The sequence below is a fragment of the Manis pentadactyla genome, chromosome 8 (assembly GCF_030020395.1).
Source record: "Manis pentadactyla isolate mManPen7 chromosome 8, mManPen7.hap1, whole genome shotgun sequence".
Lineage (NCBI taxonomy): Eukaryota > Metazoa > Chordata > Mammalia > Pholidota > Manidae > Manis > Manis pentadactyla.
Genome location: NC_080026.1, coordinates 22,875,777 through 22,903,648, shown reverse-complemented (window position 1 = coordinate 22,903,648; position 27,872 = coordinate 22,875,777). Strand labels below are relative to the sequence as shown.

General features: G+C 35.2%; 2 protein-coding genes across 15 annotated transcripts in view; one reads left to right on the top strand and one right to left on the bottom strand.

Moving 5' to 3' along the window:
* The window catches only part of ACVR2A (activin A receptor type 2A), an 81,486-nt gene extending 64,927 nt beyond the window's left edge, over positions 1–16,559 (top strand). Inside the window, exons 5-11 of the mRNA XM_036926974.2 lie at positions 1,639–1,782; positions 4,131–4,274; positions 5,240–5,385; positions 7,076–7,190; positions 9,632–9,770; positions 12,874–13,004; positions 13,910–16,559. Coding sequence (XP_036782869.1) covers positions 1,639–1,782; positions 4,131–4,274; positions 5,240–5,385; positions 7,076–7,190; positions 9,632–9,770; positions 12,874–13,004; positions 13,910–14,104 — 1,014 coding nt within the window. The 3' untranslated portion in view covers positions 14,105–16,559. The remainder of the gene's footprint in view (positions 1–1,638; positions 1,783–4,130; positions 4,275–5,239; positions 5,386–7,075; positions 7,191–9,631; positions 9,771–12,873; positions 13,005–13,909) is intronic.
* A 2,624-nt stretch (positions 16,560–19,183) lies between these two features.
* The window catches only part of ORC4 (origin recognition complex subunit 4), a 100,659-nt gene continuing 91,970 nt past the window's right edge, over positions 19,184–27,872 (bottom strand). For all 14 annotated transcript variants that reach the window (XM_057505623.1, XM_057505621.1, XM_036926981.2 and 11 more), the window contains 5 exons: positions 27,563–27,649; positions 24,127–24,235; positions 23,181–23,276; positions 23,030–23,097; positions 19,184–20,723 (listed from right to left, as the gene is read on the bottom strand). In XM_057505623.1, coding sequence (XP_057361606.1) covers positions 20,535–20,723; positions 23,030–23,097; positions 23,181–23,276; positions 24,127–24,235; positions 27,563–27,649 — 549 coding nt within the window. In that variant the 3' untranslated portion in view covers positions 19,184–20,534. The remainder of the gene's footprint in view (positions 20,724–23,029; positions 23,098–23,180; positions 23,277–24,126; positions 24,236–27,562; positions 27,650–27,872) is intronic.

Sequence of the window (27,872 nt, the reverse complement as noted above, 5' to 3'; positions counted from 1 at the left end):
ATATACTGCTATCAGTAGAATCTCTTATTTACAGTTATAAACGGTCCATCAAGGAATGAGGTATGGAGGGTTTAGTTTTGGTAAAACCTCTCCAGAGATTCTTGTGTCCCCTTTCACTGAGAATCTTAACTTTGGGAGCCATATTTTTGTAAGGTTTATATCTGACTTCCTTGACCAGTGACTTTTAAACTAAGACACTCTTTGGCTCTACTAACCTTCTGTATTTTGAACTATGCAGAAAAACCATCTTCTATAGACTTTTAAAAATAAGTATCTGAGGTAGAAATGAGTCACAGGAAGTCTTACTGTTTTAAAATAGGAATTCTCAAACCATTTTATAGTGACTGTCTAGTTTAGAAGATACTGCATATTTTTCCTCTTTAATACCTTGCAGTGTTTCTATTAGTGAAGGTCTTTCTAATGTAAATGTCAACTTTTAAAAATCTCGAGTGGTTACAATGGACTGAGTAATGCTAAAGGAAGCATGACAGTCTTGAGTCTTTAGATGACTTTTCTAAAAAAATGGTGGAGAGGAAAAGCAGAGATATATTGAGGTAGGAGCGACAAACTGTTTTCCAAGGGTCCTAAGTGTCACCCGGTGTCATAATGTCTGTTGCTTATTGCCACAGAAATTTTAATTTTTCCTTCCAATCCTCATTATGCAGCTTTTGAACACTTTCATTACCTTTTTCTGGAAGCTTCCGAAGAGGATTCCTACAGCTTAACTTTAAGTTGCAGACACTGAACTGATGCAGTGCTTTCTGCAAAGGGTTGTCATTCCACTATGTGTGCAGGATCCTTTGGGATTTGTAAATGTTGCACTCCTATATTGGCTCCGTTTTTTTATTTTAAACTATGGTAGTACACATCTCTTTCATTTACTGTACGTTGTTATCTCCTGGGATGACCACTCATTTTCTGGATTATTATTTGTACTTTTCTTTGCCAGTCAGCCCCAGAATGCTAAAAAATTCTTATCTCAGATAAGTTTGGGAAGTCATTATTGGAGTGAATTGGTAACATGTTGAAAAATTATAGAATGAATGGAACAGTTTGGCTATAGCAACATTAACTTACATATTTTTTTTATGTGCTTTCTGTTTGATATAACTATCTGCAATGTGTTTGAATGACTGGGTATTTCTGAGGTTAATGAAGGAAAGATTTGAAGTTAAACAGGTATTGAGGAAAGCAGTGGATTTTTGAGGAGAGGTTTTCTTTGAGACATAGCCAAATTTACTATTTCTGGCACTTCTCAAATCCTCATTCTGTAAGGAAGGATCAGCTGGTTGAAACCACTGAAAGTACAGTTAGTAGTATCCAAAAGGTCAACATCTCGGAGAAATTAGTGAGACTGGATCAAAAAGATTTTAGATCTTTTCTCCTGCTGTATACATAGGTAGCGATGGTGCTGAATGTTATTATGAAAATTTAATTCAAGTTGTTTGCCTTGTGATCACTATGGATAATTTAGTAGTCTTGGGAACTCAATTTTTGCAAGATTGAAGTTGATGTCATTTGTATGTGTTTACCATTTCTGTCAATTGATTCCCCAGTATACTCACATTTTTCTCATGTTTAGAATTGATATTGTATCATGTGCTACTTTTTGATAATGTTGTTGTTGTTTATCTGTAGGACCCTGGACCACCCCCACCTTCTCCATTACTAGGTTTGAAACCACTGCAGTTACTAGAAGTGAAAGCACGGGGGAGATTTGGTTGTGTCTGGAAAGCCCAGTTGCTCAGTGAATATGTAGCTGTGAAAATATTTCCAATACAGGTATGTTTATTGCAGCTTTCTAATCTGCATATATTTTTGTAATGATGAAATTGTTTAGGTCTTTATAACTCAGAACAGTCTAAAAACACAGTCATGTGTTTCAAGGTGGTTCTTTGTGGTCCTGGGGAAAGTGGTTAGCCCTTTTGTGTGCCTCATCTGAGAAATGGGATTAATGGTACTATAGTCATTATGTTTGTTTGTGGTGGTGGAATTACAGTAAGTGAACATATAGATCTTTTGCCAATAAAAATTGTGCAGAAATGCAAAGCGAAGATGAGAATTCCAGTGAAAAAATGTAAGTTATTGAGTGGTTAACTTTTTATATCCAATTGATATTATCAGAAAAAAAGCAAACAGAAGAATGAAAGTGTGCTATGTTTTAGAATTGTTGCTTGCAGGTATTACCAAACTGATTTCATTTTTGTTCTACTTTGTTTATATAATCATTTCAGATCTTATTTGGTGAATTTCAGAGGCCATGAATCAAGGTTCCAAATAATTGGCTTACTGATGACTTATTTTTCTTTTAAAGGGGGCTAACCTCATAAAACCCTGGTCTAATGCACCTCTGACCTTTTTTTTTTGGTAGCATTAATGTACAATCACATTAATAATGAGCAACATTGTGGTTACTAGACTCCCCCCTATTATCAAGTCCCCACCACCTACCCTGTTACAGTCACTGTCCATCAGCATAGTAAGATGCTATAGAATCACTACTTGACCTCTGACCTGTTCTTATGTTCTGTTTTGTTGCTGTGGTAGTATTGATCTGTGATGAGTTCTTCCTCCTTGTCTGTCTCTTGCTTATAAACCTCTGCAGCTAATGCCAAGCATGGTTGCGACCCTGGCTAGGTTTGGCAGTGCAGGCTTTACCATTGCACCTGGACAGTAGGTCCTCCTTACTCTAAATTTGTATTTCTTTGTCTTAATATACCTAGATTTCAGTCTTCTTGCCTCCTCTAGAGCCTGTTTTTTAGAGTCTGTGACAAAGTTCATTACTTTTTTGGTAGCAATGCAGATACTGTAAATTATAGTTTAGTTTTTAGAGAAAAAGTCTATTCTGTTATGCCAAGATTCACAAATACATTGTTGTGAATCACTGTTCTTTATTCTGCGAGGAAGCTTAAAAGTTAGAGAAAGGCACTTGGATGATATTAATGTCATGATAACAGCAGCAAATAACTAGCTAACATTTTATTGAAGGTTTCTATTGTGTCAGATACAGGTGCTCTACATATATGAGTACTAAGTTGTGTCCATGTGTCATCCATACATACAATACAGCACATACTATATACATGGCTACAACCACCTGATGAGGTGGACACTACAGTCCCCATTTTACTGCTGAGAAAAGTGAATGATTTTGTAACTTGCCAACGGTTCATAGGTAATTCAGATCCATAGGGTTCCTGCCCTTTGTGTTACGGTGTCTCCTACTTTCCATATCCTTTCATTGTGAAAAGAAATGAATCCTTTATAAGAAGCTATGTTATAGGCATGGAATAATACTGTAGGCTCAAATGATTATTTGGTGTTCTAAATTACTGTATTGCTTATTTTATGCTCCATTACTGTCTCTTTGACTTTGCAGGGTATTCTAAGCATTTTGCTGAGAATGTTTGATATGTTAAGTCTTCAGGAAAAAAAAAGTTACTCAGTCATTTTACCTAAATTTCATCTCTCAGGGAGATTATTTTGAATAGCAAGACATAAGTAACTTTATCATGATGAAATTAGTTGAACCTTGACAATGTGGAGGCTTGGGGTACTGACTCTGCACAATTGAAAATCCACATACAACTTTTGACTACGCAAAAAGCTTGACTACTAATAGCCTACTGTTGACCAGAAACATTACTGATAACATAAACTGTCAATTAACACATATTTTTGTATGCTATATGTATTATATACTGTATTCTTATAAGTAGAGAAAATGGTTTTTCAGATTGCTGTAAATATCCAAAAATTTTTCCAACATATTTACTGAAAAAATCTACATATAAGTAAACTTACAAGTTCAAAGCCATGTTGCTCAAGAATTAACTGTACTGTAGTACTAACCTGTAAGCAGAGTATGTTGCCATTGTTAGGTACAGAAGTGCAGCATTTCTGATCAACTCTTGTTTACAAACAAGGAGCACAGAAAAATATGTTTTGAGGGAATGAGGCAGGGCAGGCATTTGGCATGGAACTGTTGCCTGTTATCAGAGTTTTATTAAAAAACAGGGCAAAACACAACCAAAGAATATTTTAATACTTAGCTTTATTTTGACTTCTAACTTACTTGAGTAATTTCATAGATATAGTTTATCTTCCTATATTCTTTGCATTCTTACTAGGACAAACAGTCTTGGCAAAATGAGTATGAAGTCTATAGTTTGCCTGGAATGAAGCATGAGAACATATTACAGTTCATTGGTGCAGAAAAACGTGGCACCAGTGTTGATGTGGATCTTTGGCTAATCACAGCATTTCATGAAAAGGTAAAACTACTTCCCATTTTTCACTCAGTAAAGTCAGGGTTGGCTTACCTACCTAATGTTGGCTACAGATCTCTCAGGCTTATTTTCATGGGAACAGTGTATTATTGAAGTTAGTTAATACTTAAAAATCAGTTTTAAAAGTAATTTAATAAAAGACCAAAGATGGCAACTTTTTCACCTGACCCTCTACTTACATAAGACCAGTCTTTTGTCCCTGATTTCTTGTATAGCAGTTACTTCTCTTACAGATACAATTATTTTAGTGTATCCAGTGCTTAGTAATTTTCTTTTACCATTTATGATCCATTTAGATTACATGAACCATTTTTCCAGCTTGAATTTATTTCTTAAAACTCTTTAATCAGTGTAGCTTAGTGATACAACTAGAATTAGGAAATTTGTCTGACCTTTGATCTGTCACTAATTTGTTGGGTTATTATCACCCACACACACTTGCTGTTTTTCAGTTTTTCTACTCTGAGTTGGTATGAAAGTACACAGGATGATGGAGGAAATTGTGTTCTCCTTATCAATCAGTTTCATTATTCATTGTCAGATATAAGTGGCTTCTTTGCTTCTCTTGATTCTTGACTAAAAGGATGGTAGTAATCTCTGGAGGAAGATTGTTGTATCTATTCTTATAACATCTCTATAGTCAGTGTCTTTTAACTTTTAAAATATTTTCTAGAGCTTTAGATTTTCAACTTTTTTTTCCTTTGCCTTCTAAATAGAGGGAGATTGACTGACTGTGCTTGTAGCAAAGATTAGTGGTATTCCTTTCTAGTCAAATGTTTTTTAATGTGAAACTTGAACTGTTCCAGAAAGATTGCTTTTTGGATTTTATTATTCACTGAAAGGAAAGATACGTTGTCTTCCATAACCTCTGAAAAGTAAAAAGGAAAGTCTCCATATACATATGGCTTTTGTCAAGAGCATAAGTTGTTTTTTTTCCCCCCTTTCTTTAGGGTTCACTGTCAGACTTTCTTAAGGCTAATGTGGTCTCTTGGAATGAATTGTGTCATATTGCAGAAACCATGGCTAGAGGATTGGCATATTTACATGAGGATATACCTGGCCTAAAAGATGGCCACAAACCTGCCATATCTCACAGGTAGAGCTAAATTTATATTATTTTCCCAAATAATCCAGCATTTGTTTATTTAAACTTTTAATCCCCTGGGAAAAATTTATTTTCCCCGTAGTTATCTAATCATGTTATAAGAGGCAGTTGATTTTCATTTGTTTTGCAAAGCTTTGAGATTGGCCCAGAAGTATTTTGGATAATGTGTATGTTAACATCATTAGCAAAGTTTAATTATTGACTTATGTTTTACTTTGTATTGTTTCTAAATGTTTAAAATGAAAATCTCAAAGGAGAAAGAAATTTGTTTTCCCTCAGAACATGATTTACTTCAAAGATTATTATAAATAGGTATAAGGGCATGTAATTAAGGAGAGAATTGGAGTATCTTTTTTGCTTTTGTTTCGAATGACCATAGGATCATTAACGTGAGCTGAAGTGGAGGGGCACACCATCTGAACAACTGGGTTTACTTAATTGCCTTTTTCAGTGCAGAAATAGTACTTGGACCCAACAATTGTCATACCCTCAAAAAGGACAATGTTAGTTCCCTTAGGAATCCCTCGGGATTCAGTTTGCCATTGTCTGTTTAACTTCCTTGATTATAGGATCAGTTTGTCATGTTGTATTCAGTTGAAGGTGGCTGTTTTAAAAGTATACATTAACTGAGTCATTTAACATATATTTAGTTGAGTGCCACGAGGTGGTGGTTTAGATTTCTGGGAGGCATTACTTTTATTCCAGCTGTAATCTAGATTATGATTTTTGTAAACCTTAAATGACTTCCACCTCAGAAATAGCTCCCCTTTCTTCTCACCTTCCTACATACAGTCTTAACTGCCTCTTTCTGGAATTTTGCTTGTCTCACCTAGTCCTTTGGGAACTAATACTTTGGAACCCCCAAGGGTTATTAGAAGTAGAGTTCTTAAAAATCTTTTGAGTCTAAAACTGATTAATTTTTGTAGCATTTGTGGGTGTCTACCTGTGCCTCCTCTATCCCACTCTTGGAGTCTGTGTCTGTACACATAAATGTAACCATTGCTCAGGGCATAGGAATATTTAGCTAGGTATAGTAATCTCTAGAATGAGCCAGTTGAGACTAGTGTGTAGAGGAAATCTGACTGCCTTAAAATGGTTACTCTTGTTAGAACACCAGTATGTGGCTAGAACAGTGTGTGCTTATGGCAAAAAATTTCTGTTCAGCATTCCTAGAGATACTTTTCTGCAACCAGATTGATGAATATAAGAACCCCTAAAATAAGAGATCATTCTAAAATATAGGCCTATGCCAGTAGGCAGGCCTCAGTTTAGCTATTGCTTGAAAATTCTTGCATTTTGCTTTTTAATTTGTTTTAATGGGAATTTCTAACCATAAACTCTGAACACTGTTATTTTAAAAAAAACAGCAATTTCATGATGGGCAGGTAGGTGTGACATAGGTCACAATATAGGCTGGACAGTTCCTTTGGAATGGCAGCTCCGTAACACTGCTTTGTGGGGACAATTCCTTCTTAGGGTTCATGGTTTGAATAGGAGTTTGTCACTGTACTTTTGTTTCAAGCTATATGGAGACTTTGCTTAAGCTTTTTCACCCTCTCTCTTTTGCTGTATTTCATACTTTATTCTGAGCATACACAGTCTCCCTCTTTCCTACTTTCAGTGAAAATTTTTAAAAGATAACTTGTTTAAACTTAATTTGAATGCTTTTTTTATTTGCAAGGGACATCAAAAGTAAAAACGTGCTGTTGAAAAACAATCTGACAGCTTGCATTGCTGACTTTGGGTTGGCGTTAAAGTTTGAGGCTGGCAAGTCTGCTGGCGATACCCATGGACAGGTAAGGATGTTAACTATGAACTGTAAGAAAAAATGCTCTTGTCCCATTATTTTCTTAGAATAGCATATCTGGATTGAATTGGTCTAAAATTATTGTGGTGGTTATTAAATCAGCATCCAAAGTACAATGACTCCCTAAGAGTAATATGTTAACTTTGCAAAGACATTTTCATATGGTTGTGAAGGCCTCTTAGGACCTCATGTGGTTTAGATCAAACAGTTCATAAGATAACCTTAGACAGATGTCATGGGATTCTGTTTTAAAAACTAATCAAGAATCTACGACATTTTAACAGACCTCATTCTTAGAGAGCTTCATATTAACTCAGTAGTTTTAACTTGTTAATTCTTCTGCTATCTTAAGAGGAATGGAAGAAAAATCAGTCATTATTCATGCTACAGTGTATTAAGATATGTTGTTTCTTCCAGACAACAATTATAATTTCTTTCTTCTTGGTTTTTACTGCTTCACTAGCTCTTTAATCAACTTTATAGCTCTTCTCTGAATTCTTCCCAGAGTTCAGAGCGATTGTAAACCCCTGGGTGAGGAGCCTAACTCTAGCCAAGGTATGCACAGAGATCTCAGCAATGGGAACCTTTCAGAAGGCCAAAGAAGAAAAGAACATTACCCATGCATTTTTATTATCAGAAACTGTGAGACTAGGAAAGGTGTCTTCACTGCTACAATATCACCTTTTCATCAAGAAAACCAGTTTGATCTGAAAAATGACATTTCCTTACAAAGCCAAATGATTTAGGCTTTGCATAATCATTTTTTAATCTTTTGAATCATGCAAATCATTTAGTCATCTAATCCTCAGCTTTTTTTCCCAGTATATCCCATTGACCTCCAACAACACAGTCATTGAAGAATCATAGTACAACAAATTTTGGCAAAATGACTAATAATTCAAGAATTTAGTTTGGAGCAGTGGTCAGCAGTCAGTTTTAGGAAAGTTGACACTAAAATGCATTTGGGAATGAAGGCAGCTATGTGGAGAATGTTAACTGAGATGGGAAATTGTGCAGGAGGTCTAGGATCAAACATCTGAGCTAAGTGATTATCATAAGACTAAATTTTGGGGACAGTTTATTCCTTTGGTACATGATAACCTCACTGTTTTTTGAAGAAAAAATATAGGGGCTTTTTCATATAATACTCTCACCAGTTGGATTACATGTAAAAATAACTAATTACTAATTACTTACATCAGTGGTTCCTTGACTTTAGATTTCATGGACCAGAAAATTTCAAAATGCATATTATTGCACATATATTTATTGCAAAGAAAGAACACTGGGAAAAAGATAAGATTTTATCTATCATTATGGTAGGTTTCTAAAAGGACATTTTACACTACCACAGGAGTTGTCAGCAACTCATTAGAAAGCACTTTGGATGGCATGCATTCATCTTCAGGAGGACTTGGGAAAGCAGAGCTACTTGTCTTCTCTTTAAAATGTTCTTTTTAAATGAGTTAAAAACTTTAGGTTCCCAGTGAGCTGTCTTTTTTTTTTAAACATCTGTTACATGTTTATTCAGGTAATTGCCCAGCTTCTAGTCTAAAGATCATAGTCAGCCAAGGATGCAGCTTTTGAGCACCAACAAGATCTGGCCCACTCCTAGGTCTATTACAATTCAGGTAGATTGGGATACCCAGCAATCTCACAAAATTTTTTCAGCATTCATGTTAAGAATGTTGTCAAGCACCAACAAAAGCTGGCTGTACTAGCTTAGTAACCATAGTTACATTACTAAAAAATTACAAATTGTTAGGGACAGATACCAAGTCCAAGACAGAAATCACGAATAATACATAGATTTTGTACAAATAGAACTTTAAAAAGTTTGTCCATCTTTTACTTGGATTCTATGTTTTATATTATTAATATAACAGAGAAACCCTCAAAAATATTTTTAAAATTAATTTTAAACAGTCTTCAAATTGAAAAGTACACAGCCTTTTCTCTCTTCCATCCTTCTCTCCACAAACCACCATTGTTCAGTTTTTTGTGATTACTTCCAGAAGGGGGAAAATTTGTATGCTTATGCCAGCATAATGTCTACTGAGATTTATTAAGTGTATCCAGAAAGATCTCAGTATATATACTGCTTTGTTCTTGCTGTATTTATTTTTCACTGGTTTTGGAATTCTTTCCATATCAGTTTTTATAAATTTACCTCATGTGTTTTAAGACCTGCATAGTCCTCTGTTCAAGCAGTCCCTACTGATGGATGCTTACTTACATGACACTATTTTCAGTGTCATGGCTTTTGTATTTCTTGAAACAGAATAAAATTCTGCTTTACCGTATAGTTTGGTGGTCACAGTTTAGCTGCCTTACCTGATACCAGAACATGTTGGGTTTTGATTCTTTTAAAAAAATCATAAAATATTAGTTCATAAAGTTAATGAGTAACTTTGCTTTCATCTTTTTCAGGTTGGTACCCGGAGGTATATGGCTCCAGAGGTATTAGAGGGTGCTATAAACTTCCAAAGGGACGCGTTCTTGAGGATAGATATGTATGCCATGGGATTAGTCCTGTGGGAACTGGCCTCTCGCTGTACTGCTGCAGACGGTAAGGGAACACGTATTTTTAAAAAGATATAAATGCCTACTGTACATGTATGAAAAGGGATAATTACATTCAAAGGTAATATTGTATACATTTTCTTCTTCTTTAATAGACCCTAAGAAGTGATAATTTCAAAGAGAATTCAGGAGGCAGGAGATGGGCAGGCAGGAGGGAAAAGGTACTGCTCTGTAATGATCGTTCACCATTGCCAGATATTTTGCTGGGCATTTCACTTACCAGTTTCACCGATAAGGAATTTGAGGCTCAGATTTTAAATAGAAATCAGTAGCTTGCCTAAGTTAGCCTCAAGGTGGTTAGTGGTGAAACCCGGATTTGAAACTCGGATCCAGAAGTGGGGTTGGGCTGCAACTTTGGCTAGGTCATGTGGGTCCTGCCCCCAGGTGCTAAAATGGAGTCTTTCAAAGAGAGATGCACCTTGACTTGAAGGACTTTGCTTCTTAGGATGCTCAGCTGAATCTATTCAGTACTCCTGTGATGCCACATATACCTAACTAACTGGATTGAATTTACAGCCTGTCCACTGTGATGCACGCAGAAATGAGCATGTCTCTGGATATACCACAGGTTAAATTCTGTCTCCCGAAAGCTTTTAAAGTCTGGTGTGACATGTTGTTGAAAACATTCAGTACATTCTCTAGCACAGCACCTTGGTTCTGAAGGATCCGTTTCTGTGTGTTACTGAATTTGAATTCCTTCTTCCAGTCCTCTTAAGCATTTGCATTGGTTGATTGGTTATAAGCCTGCATGCTGTGTTCCTGGTGTGACAGACTCACAGGTATTCTAGGTGCTCTTGCCTTCAGATCTCCTTACAAGGTCTCTCCTCTCTTAAGATATATTACAACTCCTTTTTGGATGTGAGAATATAAGGCAAACTTCTCGATATATGTAAATTAACTTAATCTGTTTTTTAAATTTTAATTTATAATTGCCTAAAAACTTCCTGCTGATTGTGAAAGACTATGGAAGATATTGTGTTGAAAATCTAAGAAGATATAAACAACCTAACCTACGTTTGTAAGCATACTGTTTTCTGAGTGCTGTAATAGTCTCAGTATAGGACAGACTACATCTGGCATATGAAATTTGATTTGATTTGGGACACTGCTTTTAAAAAAGGGAACTTGGTAGAAGTGCTCAGGAATGAACAGCTATTTTTTCTTAAGATTGGGTTTTGGTGTGGGAGTGGACCCAGAACCTAAGAAAGTAATTTGGATATAATTTTTGCTTAGAAGTCTCTAGGAAGAAGAGTAAGCCATTCAGTGTGTTTTGGCCCAAAATGGAAGAGAAGTATATTTTATGGAAGGAGAAGTAGGTCAGTTGGCAGACTTTATAGGAAAATTTATTTCATAAGAACTCTCTAAAGCAAACCATTTGGATAGGTGTTAGGGGGCATACACAGGCCCTGCCCTAAGCAATATAGTTTAGTTAGGGTAATAAAATATATCCTGGACAGTTACCTCCAGAGTAAGGGAAGTGTGGATTGTCTAGCCCAGAGCTTGGCACATAGGTATTCAGTAAATGCTTTTAGATGAATGTAATACCCAAGAAACTTAGGGGATGCTATGGGAGTTCAGAGAAGTGAGGAATGCTGTTTATGGGGAGGAGGGTTTCTCAGAGGAGTTACGGAAAAAAGGACTGATGCCGACATTGCTTAGTAGCCTGCATGTGCTATGAAACACTTAATTGCAGTTAGGCTTTTAGTCAGAAATGAGGTAGAGTGAACACTGGTAGGGAGCATTTTAAAACCTGTTTATGGCTAATTGTTGATGGTTCAGGTCTGCAACTCCCAAACTAGTGTGCCTAACAGGCTCCTGGGAATCTTGTTAAAACTCAGATTCTTACTCAGTATCTCTGGGTTGGGGCCTGAGTTATACATTTCTTACAAACTACTAGTCAGGGTCAGTACTGCTGAACTGTTGACCACACTTTGAGTAGTAAGTGTTGACTAGACACCTTAGAACATGCAAGTCACTGGAAAACTGCTCCAGCAGTGACTATCCAGACATCAGGGAGCCTTAGAGTTAGGAGAGGGTCGAGTTAGATGACCTTCATGATGTATTGTAACGTAAGTCTACATCCAGGAGAATTTCATGCTTCCAAGAGCTTTTACAAAGTTTGTATCTGTGTGTTATTACATATATGCACATATATAGAGACACAATCCGTCAGTCACTGAAATTGCTCATTAGTGACCAGTTTCTGTCAAGGGGAGACATACAGTGATTCAAATCACAGACTTCAGTCATTCTGAGATGGATTCAAATTCCTCTCTACCACTCAACAGCTGTATGCCTTTGTGCAAATTATATAATTTTTCGGAGCTTCTTGTCTGTAAAATAGAGGTAATGCCACCTTCACACTGAAGGTAAAATGGAAATAAATGATGTATGTAAAGCTCCTGTTCAGGGTAATAAGTGCTCATCAAATATTAGTTATTAACACCTGTTTTCCTATTTGAGTAGGAAAAAAAGCAATCACTTCTGTTGTTGAATAATCTTGCTGGAGCAAAGGCACATTCTGACTTCTTGGGAGCCCTGTTTGGACAGTATGTTTGTGATTTTTTAAAAAACGTAATGTTTTTGGCAGCTCTTATAAGGGCAGAGGTGTGACTCTGGGGCACATAATTCCTCATGTGGAGCACTTACGCTGTTTGGGTGTGTCATAGAATAAAGATGGTTTTTAAAGATTAAACCCAAAATCTTCAGATACGGAAGCACCCCTCTTTTACAGTCTGAGTTGCAAGAGGAGTGGGAACCTTAAAAGGATTATTTTACCCTTGATTTGCAAATACCAATGCTGCCCATGTCCTGTATACCTATGCAGGATTTAGGCATTTCTCATACAGTAGCAAGAAAGCTCCTTACATAGCCTTAGTGGGGTTACATGCTAAGTCACAGACTTTTCGATTTCTCCTAAATTAAGAGTTCGGGTCACACTGTGGTATGAGTACAGTTGAGAATTCTCTTCTGTCTTCACTCTAGTATGTAAAAGTTGGGAAAAGGTGATAGAGTATGTTTTAGAAAGTTTCTTCCAGTTTGTAAGTGAGGAAGATTTGAACCACAATGATTTTTTTTTCTAATTTCAGGACCTGTAGATGAGTACATGTTGCCATTTGAGGAGGAAATTGGCCAGCATCCATCTCTTGAAGACATGCAGGAAGTTGTTGTGCATAAAAAAAAGAGGCCTGTTTTAAGAGATTATTGGCAGAAACATGCTGTAAGTTATACAGTTAGCATTTCATTTAAAATTCCAATAAAATGCTTTTCAGGAGAGATTTTTATCTCTGCACTTTTTCTTTTGGGAGGATTTTCTGGGGAGATGATCTTCATACAGGTTAATTTGTACTAGAGTTCTAGGAACAGAATTAGGGCTGTGTCTGTATATTCACGAAGGAGATGGTGAAGTCACAGCCTTTATGGGGGCTCTCCATGGTTGTCTCCCCTGTTTGGAAAGCCTCCCAGGGAAAGGAGTGCCTGACTCTGAGCCTATGGGTGATTGGGTAACCTTGCTGATAACCACCATCCCATATGATGCTATTTTAAAAAGTGAAGTGCACCCAGTTTTCTCCTCTCCATGGGAGTTCACTTTAGCCTTTTGATTTGGATTTGGAAGATTTTCAAGTTCATAGCAGTGTTCTGAAACTAGAGACTAGGTAGTTGAAGAAGAGAGCAGTACTGCCTGGTTATTTTGGTCTAGGTATAACTAGAACCAAGGCTAGAAAACTTGGTAGAGAATCCTCAAGGTTGGTTTCTAACCTGTTTAACTGCAAGATAGAAATGCTGTTAACTAAGAACACAATAAAAATTGGTCTCCTTTCACCTCGGTTTTGAATCTAGTTCAGGAGTTAGCTTTGCAATGACCTGATTTATGAACAATGGTTAGGGACTTGGGGAACTGAAACAATCACCTGCCATGATAGTCTCCAGTGTTAAAAAAAATTGTTCTAGTGCTTTTTTTCATGTTCCTGCATAAAATAGATACTAAAAGTGAAAGTTAAAAGTTGGCACCTCTTTAAACTTTCTTTGAGCCACAAAAATAGCAATTCTTTTAATGGAAATTTTATTGTTTCAAAATAGTCAAACACCACAGCAGGTTCTATTTTCTATGTTTTTCCTTTTTAGGGAATGGCAATGCTGTGTGAAACGATAGAAGAATGTTGGGATCACGATGCAGAAGCCAGGTTATCAGCTGGATGTGTAGGTGAAAGAATTACTCAGATGCAAAGACTAACAAATATCATTACCACAGAGGACATTGTAACAGTGGTCACAATGGTGACAAATGTTGACTTTCCTCCCAAAGAATCTAGTCTATGATGGTTGCACCATGTGTACACACTGAGAAACAGGACTCTGAACCGGAGCTGCTAAGCTAACAAATCTGCTTAGTTTATTTTCTGTGTGAAATGAGCAGAAGTCTCCTGGACTCGTTGGAAAGAAGATGGGCGTTTAAAGACGTGACTCTGGGAGACTTTACGGCACTGCCTACAGCAGAGAAGTGAAGGACGTGAGACTAAGAGAAAAGTTGCAGAATCTGTAAAGAAATTTTTGAGAACAGTGTACATGAAAAACGTGGCCCTCTCCAAATTAAGGATCTTTTGGACCTGGCTAATCAAGTGTTTGAAAACTGACTTCAGATTTCTTAATGTCTGTGAGAAGACACTAATTCCTTAAATGAACTACTGCTATTTTTTTTTAAAATCAAAAACTTTTCATTTCAGATTTTAAAAAGGGTTAACTTGTTTTTACTGCATTTGCTGTTGTGTTTCTATAGATGACATTGTAATGCCAATGACACAGCTTGTGAATGTTTCGTGTGCTGCTGTTCGTGTACATAGTCATCAAAGTGGGGTACAGTAAAGAGGCTTCCAAGCATTACTTTAACCTCCCTCAACCAGGTATACCTCAGTTCCACGGTTGCTAAATTATAAAATTGAAAACACTAACAAAATTTGAATAAATCAACCCATGTTTTGTAACAAGGTATTAGAAATTCACTGTGTTATTTAAGAAAAAAAGGTAAGCTACCTATGCTTAGTGCCAACTGTAAGTGGCCATTCGTAAAGCAGTGTTTTTTAGCTTTCTTGTGCTAGCTTGTAATTTAAGGGGAAAAAAAGTGCTTTTTTTGAAATGAAAAAAATGGTGTCATTTCCCCCTTCCCATGTTTTCAAGGTTTATCTTTTATCCAGTTCCCAAAATATTGCATACTTAACCTAAAAGTCTTTTTTTTTTTTTTTTTTAGGTGTGCTGTGTTTGGGGAATATTTGAAAATTTAAAAGCATGATTTAAATTTTTTTGAGCTGTGACACTGGAAAGCTCTTAATTTTTATTCTTTAAAAATTAAGTTTTTTTCTTAATTTATATATGTAAAATTGTAGTGTATTTCTTTTCACCAAACAGTGTGTGGGACATTCTTATCACTGTTTTAGGATCACCTCAGGAAGTGTCATTAATCAGAATTCCTCACTCTCTGCTTTGAAACTTGCAACTTGATCACTATATTTCTGCTTGGTGCCATCCTGTCAGAGTAATATTTGATGTCTGTGATAAGTAAAGAATTATCCTAGGATAGAGATTCGAAATTTTAAGCACAGATTTCAGATGTTACTGCTTTAAAACAAATCAGGGATAACAAGTTACAATTATAACTTAAAATATGCAATGACATTTAGAGGTAACCAATGTCCATATAGGTAACATAAGTCTAGCCTCCTCCTGCAAACTGCTTTCACAACTAACGCTGATATTACGGATAGTTCATGCCTTGTCCTTGATAAGGAAATGGAACTGATGGTAGGTAGGTGCCAAAGTGCTTTTCAAAACAATATTACATTAGAATTGGATTCTTCTTCAAATTGACAGAGGCCAAAGTAAAACACTGATTTCCTGACTTTGTAGAATACTGACCAACAAATAGCCAGTATTACGCTATGTACTTTGGTCAGGTCATTTAAAAATCCATACATTAATTTTATAAAAGAATTTTTTATGTGTCACCATCAGGAGCTCACTCTGAATGTATTATCATCTTCAAATGGCTAGTTATTTACCACACAGTACACTACATTTTACATATAACGTACACAATCTCTGGGAATTTTTTTATTTATAAATACATAGGTCAACAGACTCTAGGCAGGGAGGGGAAGAAGAGTAATAGCATTGTTGTCTGAGTGCCACACACCACATACTCTTGGTTACGTATGTACCGGAGGTTTCACTGTATTCCTAAGAATTACCGTTTTAATATAGTTCACCTCTTTGTTTTAAAAAAGTACTTATCTCAATTTCTTAATTTGGTTTTGGTTCCACTCTGCAACTAATCAAGATGGGAATATAATGAGAAAGTTCATACACAAAAATTGTTAATCTCCTGAAGACTAGTTTCTACCTGTTTTAGCATTTAATCCTGTTTTTAAAAGTTAAAAAAAAATCAAACAAAAAAGGAATATTGTGATGAACATTTGGCTTATGTGAGGACTAGAGATAAATTTTGTAAGACCATTTATTCACAACATAAAGTTTTCTCTTGTTAGAAAAACTTTTTAGAAATCCAGGATATTGTACTTAACTCCAGCTAACCAACTTTAAAACATGTATCCTTTTGAGAAATATAATAGAAAAACACTTTTTATAAGCAGTAAAATAAGAATGTTCCAGTGGCTACCTGTCCTGATACCGTGTTGTTAAAACCTTCTTTTGCAGGGCATTTTCATGTTTGGTTTACAGTCAGTGCAGCATGGGCAAATTAACAAAAAGTTTGAGCTAGGGATATTGAGAAAAAGAAAGATCAAAGAATGAGAAAAATGACTTCTTTGTTTTGGGGCAAACTGAGACCCCAATAATTTTTTCCTCATGTGTATGGTGCTCCTTATGATTCATCTTGTATTTTGCCTTTCTGATATCCATCAGAACTGCTGCTCTAACTTACACTCTACCTTGCCCAGATCTCATTGTAAGGAATGCTTTATGATCAACTGCCATAGGACGATGGATTAATCAGTGTTTGGCTTTATTCAAAGTCTATGCCCTGCACAGCTCTTGTATCTATATTAGATGCTAGGAAGTTTTTATCGTGTGATGTGTGGTTGTCTGAATGTTTATTACAGGTACCTTGTGAATTCCAGAAGAGACTGTGCCTCACAATTGTCGGTCCCATGAACTTGCACTATCTTTGATGGTGATGTTTTGAAAATACAATCAAGAAAAGGAAAAAGAAAATCCAACAAGTTTGGAATTTAAAAATAGGATAATATACCATTAAATTAAAAAAGAACCTCTTCGTCCCCTAAGTAACAGCTACATTTAAATAAAATGCAGGTGGTAGGGGAAAAAACCCTAGCCAGACGATAGTTCGGTGGAATAAACTGATTACTGTTTTAAAAAAAGCTTCACCACAGATACTTCCCAGTTCCTCTTTTTTACCTTTTTAAAGAATTACTTTTTAGGAACATTTGGTATAATGTGCATAAAATTATTTACTGATTTATGGGCAAAATGATACAAGTAGCATCTTGATTGAACATCATTTACCTCAGATATTCAACCAGCAGTACATTTTTTATGCAGTCTCAACCCATATCCTATTTGTTACCTCTCAAAATATTGGTAAACAATTATTTTAGCTTTACTCTGTATTTCTTGTCAGTGTTTTGGGCACAGGTTGTTGTACTACTGTCAAACTGTACTTGCTATTTTTTTTCTGCAAGTATTTAACGAAAAGCTAAAAAAAAAAAGCCCCATAAAACCCCACCTTGGGTAAGTGATTGTTAAATATTGTACAAATAAAATGTATGCTATCCCCATTCTATTCCCAAGTTAAATAAAAAAAAAATGAATGGTATGATTTGCATATGAAGTTTTTCTTCAGCTATATGTTCTTAAGGAGGGGAATAGTGGCTTTGTAATACTGAGGCTTATTAACTTGAGATTTGCAAGAATGGGGATAGTGGTGAAAGAAGGGAGGCTTTCAACCATGGCATTTCCCTCCTTTGTTGTCTGCGCAGGTTTAGTCCCAGTATGTTGGTCCTGCCAGTTTTAGAGGCCAGAGGCTGTCTGGCATAGTTAACTTTTTTGTTTTTCATACAGAAAAAGAAAAATGTGGCTTAGGAAAAGAAGTAGTCATCAAAGATAGAAACTGTACTTTCTAACTGAAACCAGTTTACCGATTAAATGGAAGGATTCTGGTACTTTTACTTAGGGTAATCAGGAAGAATCATCATCAAAGCTAGCTTTCATTTGTTGCAATTACTATGTTGCAAAGGCTTTCCTTTATCCTGTGGCTTTCAAAGAAAAGGGGGGGGTGGAAACCCCCACATTGCTGCCTTGAGTGTCACAGTTCACACCAATAGATTCTCAACTTCTTTAGGGTAAAGGTGAAGGAAGGGGCAATGCTTAGGTTTTGGTAGTTTGAAAGAACCTGCTGCCTTGCCTTCTAAACCAAATGAAAACGCAAACTGGTGGAATCTGCTTGAATCTCCATAAAAAGACTGAAATTATTTTCCACAGAGTGTTCTGCCAAATTATCTTTAGACAGAACATACTCAGCATATAAAGCATTATGGGAGTCAGTTTGGACCAACAGGTTTAACTTCTCAGAGTCATTTGCACTCATGTGCATGTGAATTGGAGGGAGGCATTTCTTTTCTGTACAATCCTCTTTTGAGTAGGGCACCGGGAGGGAAGGCATGAGTACAAAGTGCACTGAAGCCGCTAACACTCCTCCTCACCTGTTTTCAATCTGATGACCCAAGGAGTTCAGTTTTGATGGCTGTTAAAAATGACACTACTTTTCTAGTAAATGAAGAAAGTATCTTTAAGCCATATTTGTTTACATTTTTCTTCAGTTTTTTACTAGGGCTTTTATAATTTGGTTTTTATTTCATTGATGATGGTTGAAGCAATTTAGGAGATTAAAGCAAGTTAGATTAAAAACTGGTAAGTATATTTTAGCTTCTTTGTACTAGGGAGTACAGAAAGGGGAACATCAACATTGCTCCTCCCTCAGAAAGTGCCCGTGATGCAGGTATGTCATTCATGTGTATGACTTTTGCTAACCTATGTTTTCTCACCTACTTTATATTTGTTGTACTGAAAACAAAAAACCCACTTTGCTACTTCTGATCTGTATACCTGGATGTTGACAGTTCTTCTGTAGCTCTTATGTAGCTACGAGGCAGATGAGGGCTCTCAGCCTTTTAATGGCAACTTAAGCAATCCTCACATCAGTTCTTCAGGTGATTCTACAGTTGGTGACTTTAAGGAAGATAATACTTCCCTAAAATAGTTCAGAAAAAAATTTTAAAGGAACAATTTTAGCTTAAGTGTAAAATCCTTGCTTCTAGTAATAACTGATGCTACCCAAATAATCCCCTAAGACTCTGTAAGACTATCACATAGAACCAGTATGTAAGCCTTCATTTTATTGAGACACTGCTGAAAGTAATGACAGTGATCTGGAGACACACAGAGCAGGAAGGCACATCTATGTCTGCAAAGGAATAGGTTGTAACTACTTATGAGTTACTTTCGGGCACAGAAATCTTATATTCCATTGTACATCTGACAATAAAACCAGATAAATCATTTCTTAGAGCATATTTTAAAAATACATGTTTAGGAATCCTTACTGGACTTTGGCTCTTCCTAGCAGGGGGCTTTGGTGTCATTCAAACCGGAGTTGAACTCCAGGGTCTGTCAGTCATTCTCTACCTGTGTGACACCGGACCCTGCCACTGCTGCATTCGTCTTCTCATCCACAAGACCCTAAGTTGCATACGGCCTTTGACAGTTAGTTAAAATTCTAAACTGAATGGATAGGGACTCTGTTTTTTTGTAAATATTCTTCCATGAAAACAATAGGCAAGGAAATATTTCTGAATAAATGAAGTCACTAACATTTAATTCTTATCAAATTTGATTTTAAACACACACCTGTATTAGTTCAGGGGTTCCTGAATTTATAAGGTGATAGATGTTCTGACCAACATTTTCACGTTCTTCTTAGGGATTTACTTTTTAAACACAAATAGATTTAATTAACACTGACAAACACTCCTCCTCATTTGTGGGAGTGGTTCTAGGAATTTTCTAGTTAAAAAGACAAATTGCCATCCTTTTGGCCTAGAATAGGCCCAAGAATCTGAATTTAAGAAGTCCCACAATGGATTCTTCTGTAGATGGTATGAACACACTTTGAGAAATCTAGAAGAAAATGTATGAACTCCTGGCCTTTTTCTTCCAAGTTAACCACCTCCTGTCCAAACTGCTCAGTCTCCTGACCTGTAGGACCTGGGTATGTTATAGAATCCAAAATCTCTTTGGACACAGGAAAATAATGTAGCACCTACCACTAAAGCAAAAGATTACTCATTATACCTCAACTCTTACCATTGATTTTACTGCTTTTTTTAAGGTATGTAAAAACATCTGGCTGCCGGGTTGAAATGCAATCTTTAAATGTACCATGTAAACACAAGTGTTAAATAAGCATATATATAGTTCCATCCCTAAAGTAGTTGCATTTATTGTTTGAGCTGCTACTTACAACATATTCTAAACCACTGGAGTTATAAATCATGTTACTGCCCATTATTCAAAGGCAAGACACAGCCAGGATATATAAATACATGTAGCAGTCTCCCATAAATACAAAAACACGTTTATGAATATAAGCAAATGTAACATTATCTTGTTACAGGACAACAGCTTTAGTTTTTTAGAGAGGTGTGCCTGACACTGGTTATATTCATAACCAGCTTAATGAGGATGTTGCCCACTGCCTAACATCTGTAGGACAGTTGGGGTATTTCTGCAAAGCATTCATAATTTGAGTATTATCCAAAAGGAGTTTCATCAGCTGGTATTCTCTCTGTGCATTTACTGAAGTTCTTTCCACGGGCCTTATTAACTCTAATTGTTGTAAGTGTTCGAAAGCCTGAAATATGAAAGAAATATTTAGGTTGAATAGGGACAGTAGAACAACAGTGTTAACCCAGAGAACAGCTGGGGCTTTGGTCAGCTTTGGAACAGACTGCCAAGAAACAACACTTAACAGAAATCAATAATTCAAAAACAACTCTCATCAATCTCACAAAAACTTCCTATTAGCTGGTGAAGCAGCAGCATCAATATATGGTTATCTGTCCCTGCATTGCTGCATATAAACTCATTATGATTTTTGTTCCTAGCCTCATGCTATTTCGTATGTCCTCATACTGAAGTTACTGAAGAGTGTTCAGTTCTCTACAAAAATGTAAGATCTGATGAGACCAGTACTTTTTGACTAATTACCTAGGTTACTCAAATATTACATTTTGTTTCTACTTTTTTATGACTTAGCTATGTAAGTTTAATACAGCTGCAGAAAAAGAGAGAGGCAGGAAAGACCCCTAACAAGTACACCAAGACTGTTCAACTGATCCTATAAAAAAAAATGACTTAGGGGGCTCTCTTGTCCCCTCCTGGCATGAGCCAGGAGCTCTATTCTCTCATTTTATTTCTAAATAAAAGCCTGTACCTTGCTCTCCTAAAAAATAAATAAAATAAGTAAAATAAACAAATGAATGACTTAGCAGAGTGGTATGGGCACAGAGGAAAGAGGATAGGGTTCTGCTTCCTTAAGTCTGACAGAGACTGCTTGTAACCTGTCCCTTTTTTCTGTCTTCTCCACCTTAAGAGGGCTCTTTACTGTCGGCTTCCTCTTACCTCTAATATTTCATGTATTATGTCTTTTCTAACACTGATTGCTGTTTTGGGTATTTTATTAGGGTATGAAAAAATAGAAACCATTAAATCACAACATATTAACCACTAAATATTGATATACTGAAATAGATTCTCAAGCTTTCTATTCTTACAGCATAGTTGTGAAAAATATTGGAATATATTCTTTATGTATCATAAAAATTCTTCTGATGAAAAGAAAAACAGTTCCGACATCATTTCTGAAGATGAGAATATACTAGGAGCTGTAGGTATGCGGCCGCATAAAATGGAGGAAACTTAAAATATTTCTAGCAGCAAAATAAAATGTAGAAATGAGTAGCAATAAATTATTCTTAAGAATTTACATGCTTGGGGAACCCTTTCTTATGCAGCTCCCACAAACTATAACTATCAGACTGATGTGGTCATTAGGAATGGGAAAAAAAACAATCTCCAGTATGCTAAATAGTTTTCCTGTTGGTTTGAAGAAATTCCATTGTCCTGTGCTCACACTTCTTGGTTGGTACAAGAAATAAAATTCTATCAGGTCCTCTAAGGAATACAAAAGATATGGGTTCATTGTTGGAAAAAATAAGATGTTTCATTCCATAAAGTCCTCTAGATCTGCACTGTCCAATAAGGTAACCTAGCCACATGGAGCTACTTAGTATTTGAAATGTAGGGACTGATTTTCCATTTCATTTAATTTTCATTAAGTTTAATTTCAAAACTGATCCTTGAGTCAACTGGAAAATTATGTTTGGAACAATTTCAGAATATAAATCTAGATCACCTAAAAATTTTATGGAATCTAAGGAGCAAGTCTTTCCAATAAATATTTAGTGAATTAAGATGTACTCTAAGTGTAAACATACACCAAATTTCAAAGGCGTAATGAAAACAAAAGAATACTACATCCATAATTTTCTATATCGATTTTACATTAAAATGTTTTTGGTATATTAGGTAAAATTTATTATTAAAGTAGGTTCCACCTTTTTTCTTAAAACTTTTGTTGCTACTAGAAAATCTAAAATTATATTATCTGGCTCACATTATATTTCTAGTGGACAATGGTAGGCTAGTTCCTCAAGTTATTAATGCCTCACCTAAGCCCTAATAACCCTTTCTCTGTATGACCTCAGTAACATCTTATTCTTTAGTTTTTTCATTGCTCATATTTATATTTTTGTCTCCTCTTACTGTGAAGTGTATAAAGTCAACCCTTAGGTTGTATAAGGACAGGATTATATTAATGTTATTTGATAGACTGTAATGAATAGTTCCTTTCAGGATGCAAGTGCTGGGAACAGACAGTAGAGGGCAGTATATTTCTACCAAATGTAAAACAGAACCACCTTTTTTTCATAATTATTCAAACATTTTATTTTTAGATAATTTTTGTGTTTTGAAAAAAAAAATGCCTATGATAAATACCTAAGTTTTAAAATTAATGAAAGTACAGAACTATGACATATAAACTCAAATTGGATGTAAAAATATACCTGTCTGCAGAACAGTAACAGTGAACCTTACCTTCATGACAACAGGTTTCTCAAAATTATAAACAGAATGGGCCTTCCTTTGAACAAACTTCTGAAACTCTGGACAGAAATTAAGGACAACATTAGTACCTTCAAGTAAAGAGTGGGGTAAAGTCAGAAAGAAACCACCAATCTCATCTCACCATTATAGACCATTTGAAAATTAAAGGGCTCCTCTTCATAGATGTCATTTAAATGTTTCATTGCTATTATAAGACAAATTTCCAAGACTGACAAACCTATAGTGAAAGAGTAAATGAAGATTACTTACTGGCACATAAATCTGAAATAACTGTCCTCCAAACAGATAAAGGGAAAGACCATGGTTTTGAGAGGTTGGGGGGAGTTCTTGACCTTCCACTGGGTTCAAATTTGTTTCAATATCTATTATCTACATAAAATTAACCAAGTTCTCAACTTCCCTGAGCTTAGTTTTCATATCTGTAAAATAAGGATCTTTCTAAACTTAGAGATGTTATAAGGATAAGAGACAATATTATCAAGCATTTACCAAACAGCCCACAGTAAACATAAACTGAAGCTGCAATTACTACTTTAAATCACATAGGGCCCTTGATGGTTGACATTCAATTAATGCTTTGACTTACTTACTTAGAGGCCCTTGATGGTTGACATTCAATTAATGCTTTGACTTACTTTTTATAATCAATACTATAATAAACACCCATATTATATATAATAAATAAATTACATAGGGCCATTGATTACTCAGGGGATCCCTAAGCCCCTAGCAATTATACCTAAAATTTTTTTCCTGGAGAGAAGATTCATTAGATTCTCAAAAGGGAATGTGAACCCAAAATGACTAAAAGCCAATGCTCTTCGGTAGCCATTGGTACAATGAGAATGCCTGCAAAACAGTCTTAGCTGGATTACCAATGTGGCAAGGGAGGCAGAGCTTTAGGTTTCACATTTTTAAATGTGTTGTACCTTTCAAAGGGCCGAGTTAAATACTGTATGTATGAATACAAAAGTATTCTCTATATAAAGTACTACACCCAATGTTAATCGTTATTGGAAATCATTCCATTATATAATCTCAAGGTTATTAAAAACTACCTTTCTCACCATGCACAATATTTGCTTTAGAGTCCATGCTACACAGCTGATTGGCCTCCATCAGATCTGCCGCAGTCAAAAATGGGTGCGATGTTCTTACACTATTTAAAGCAAGCATCTAGGGAAATGTGGATCAGAAAAACAATTAACATACTCCCTCAGGCATTCTGTAGATATTACTGAACAGAACTGCTTAATTTGGAGAGTCTACTTCTGTTGGAAAGTTAATATTAATGGCTGAACAGTATTCTCTCATCTTTAGCTCTGTTAAAATATAATATTTGGATTCATATGTCATATAACTCTATAAATGTAAAGCATAAAAAATATTCTTGCTGCTCTATCCCTTCCTACTTAAATCTTGTTTTTTACAACTCCTTAAAGGAAAATATTTAAAACAGAATAAAGCAAGGAGAAGAAACCAAAGATAAGTAAGAAGAATACTATTCAAAGTCCCAGACCAGACCAAACTAAACCAAAAGGCAGATCTGTGATTTGTATAAACTTTAACCACCTAATCAACCAATCCAGGTTAATGTTAAACAACAGACAGAAGTTAGCTAGCTACTTTATGTTCCAGAGTACAAAAAAAAGATAAAAATAAAAACCAAAATTACATTCACAGACAACTCTCCTGAAAAATATGAGCCCACTTTTCATGTAGCTACTTGTCTTTACAACACAACTACTTAATATGAAGATTTTTTTATTTTTAATTTTCATAATATTTAACTAGGTTTAGCAGATTTAGCTGATTAATTAATTAATTAATTGATTTCTTGGTGTAAGTATGCACCATGTAATATTTTGGATACAGTTATACTAGACACTCTCCCCCATTTTAATCAGCACCTAGGGTTCTTATTTGAACTCCCTGTCCATACCCAGTAGTTCCTTCCCTTTCTCTTACCCTTTCTTTTTCTCTTTACTGAGAAATATTTTTGACATACAAAGATACAAGAAAATAAAATAATGGATATCTATGACCACTGCCTAAGCTTTGAAGATACAATCTTACAGAGTTGAAGACCCTGTCTCTTCCCCTGGTTGGACTCTACTCTTCCCTGTAAGAGAAAAACCACACATATCTTTACACTTCTACTACATATATCTGTATTCCTAGACAATACATAGTAACTTTCAAGTTTTATATAAATACCTTATTGTACTTTTGCAACTCCCTCTTTACTGAACATTTATTATGAGACTTTATCCACACTGTGGTGTCAATTCTAGTTTATTTAATTTTTCTATTGTATTGTACTCCTTCAGATACACTCACAACTTATTCTTTCTCTTAACTGATCGATATTTGTCATTTCATTTTTTTTGCAATCATAAATAAGACTGCAAAACCAATCTTGTATATGTTTTCTTGTGCATCTTAGTTTCTCGAGATACCTAATTTGCAAAATTGCTCTCCAAACTAAGTACTTACACATATTTACACTACTGGCAACAATAAATTTTAATAGTCACAGAAACCATACCATCAGGCATATACTTTGAAACCCACAAGGCTGCAAGAAAAAAAAAAAAAACTTGCAGTATTTAACTGTAAAGTGTAAATTGTACCATTTTCTAGTTACTGGAGAGGTTAAACATCTTTGCATATTCTAGGTCATGTGGGATTCTATACTGGTGGATTACTTGCTCATATTCTTAGCTCATTCCTTTACTGATTATTGTAGAAGCTCTTTGCTTTTGCTGGTGGTATCCTCTGGTGTCCAGTCATTTAAAAACTCAATGTAATTCATTCTATCCATCTTTTCTTTTATGGTTTGTGATTTGTACATCTTCTCTAGGAAATTTTTCCTATCTTAAGATTACAAATATATTCCCTTATAGTTTTCTTCTAAATTTTTCAAAGTTTATCTATCTAGGATTTACTTTTCAGAATGCAATAAGGATTTTGTTCTATGTGTATAACTCCTAATTTTGTTGAAAAATTATCCAAACTATATTTAATCTCACTCAAGACTTTTCCTCTTCTTAATTTCTACCAATTCTAAAACTTTCTTATACAAGAAAAATCAAAACAAAAACAAGCCATTACCCTGAATTAAAATGGAACTGGCAAAACAATGATTGTTCATGTCGACAATTTTAAGACAGAGATATTTTCCCATAATAATGACAGGTGTGTGTACATGCATATATATGTATCCTTTGTATACAGTAAGTTAATGAAGTCTATTGTTGGTACATACATAATTAAAAATGTCACTGTGAAAACCCTTAGTCCCTAAATTGCTTTATGATAAAGACAACTGTTGCTGAAAATGGCAGTATGCTTTTGATGCATGAGAGGAGTATGTGCTACTGAGAGGGAAAATATATAGGGAAGAAAAAGGTCTTTAATGATGGTAAAGTAACTATGTTATTTGGTGCATGTGCTATTCAATATATGATACTCATTATTATGAATGAAAGTAACCAAGGAGAAATTCGTGAAACCAAAAGTATTTTCTCTGTGAAAGTATTTGCCACAGATAATTTTCTACATCAAATACTCTTTGAAGGAAGAGCTTTAATTTTCACAATGAAGTACCCTTTTATTGATACTGTTTAAGCGTAAGGTATAATTACTTGGTGAAAGATCATGATCTGGTGGGATTTATCCCAGGTATGCAAAGCTAGCTCACCATTCAAAAATCAAGCAATGTAATCCTGCATATCAATTAAGATTTAAAAAAAATTATATCATATCCATTTAACAGAATAAACATTTGACAAAACCCAATACCCACTCATAAAAACTCTCAGCAAGTTAGGAATAGATGGGAATTACACCTTGACTTGATAATGAATAAGTATAAAAAACCTACAACATACATCACATTTAATGGTGAAGGACTGAATTAGGATTAATGAATCATAAGACTGGGCACAAAGTAAGGATATCCACCCCCACCACTCATTCAACAGTGTGAGAAGTTCTAACCATTGTAATAAGACAAGAAAAAGAAACTAAAGATATACATTTTGGAAAGAAAAAAATGAAACTGTATTTTCAGATGACATGATTAACTACATTGAAAATCTCAAGGAAATCTATAATGAAGCTCCTAGAATAAATGAATTCAGCAAGGTTGCCGAATACAACATCAACACACAACAATCAATCACATTTCTATATACTAACAAGCAGCATGTTGAAATCAAAATTAAAAACAAAATATCATTTACAATTGTTCCAAAAGAAATTAAATACTCAGGTATAGAATTTAAACATGTACAGGGTCTTTGTGATGAAAATTTTAAAATGATGATGAAACAAATCAAAGAACTAAGAAAAGGAGTGATATACCATGTTCAGTGATTGGAAAACTCAATGCAGTAAACATGTTAATTCTCCCAAAATTTGTTTATATAGGTTTAATCAATCCCATCAGAACATAATTACCTGGTGAGAGAAAATGAGTGATAAAAATAAAATACAAACCAAAAGCATGTACAATGACCTCAAGCTTTTGCTGACACTGAAATGCTTTTGAAGTACTTCTTGCACACTTCTATCTTCTGCGAGACACTAGAGGGGAGAAAAAACAAAACAGAATTAAGGAATAATGCAGTTTAAAACCTAAATATAACCTTGTGCCTCACTGGTTGGTGTACCTCATTAAGTCTATCTTGTATTTATCGATTATTAAATAGATGTTGGGCTTATTTATAGAACCAAAATCAAAATCAAATTTCTAGTTTACTCATTTTCTCCTTATCCTTTTACATTAATTCAATAAACACAAAGATAA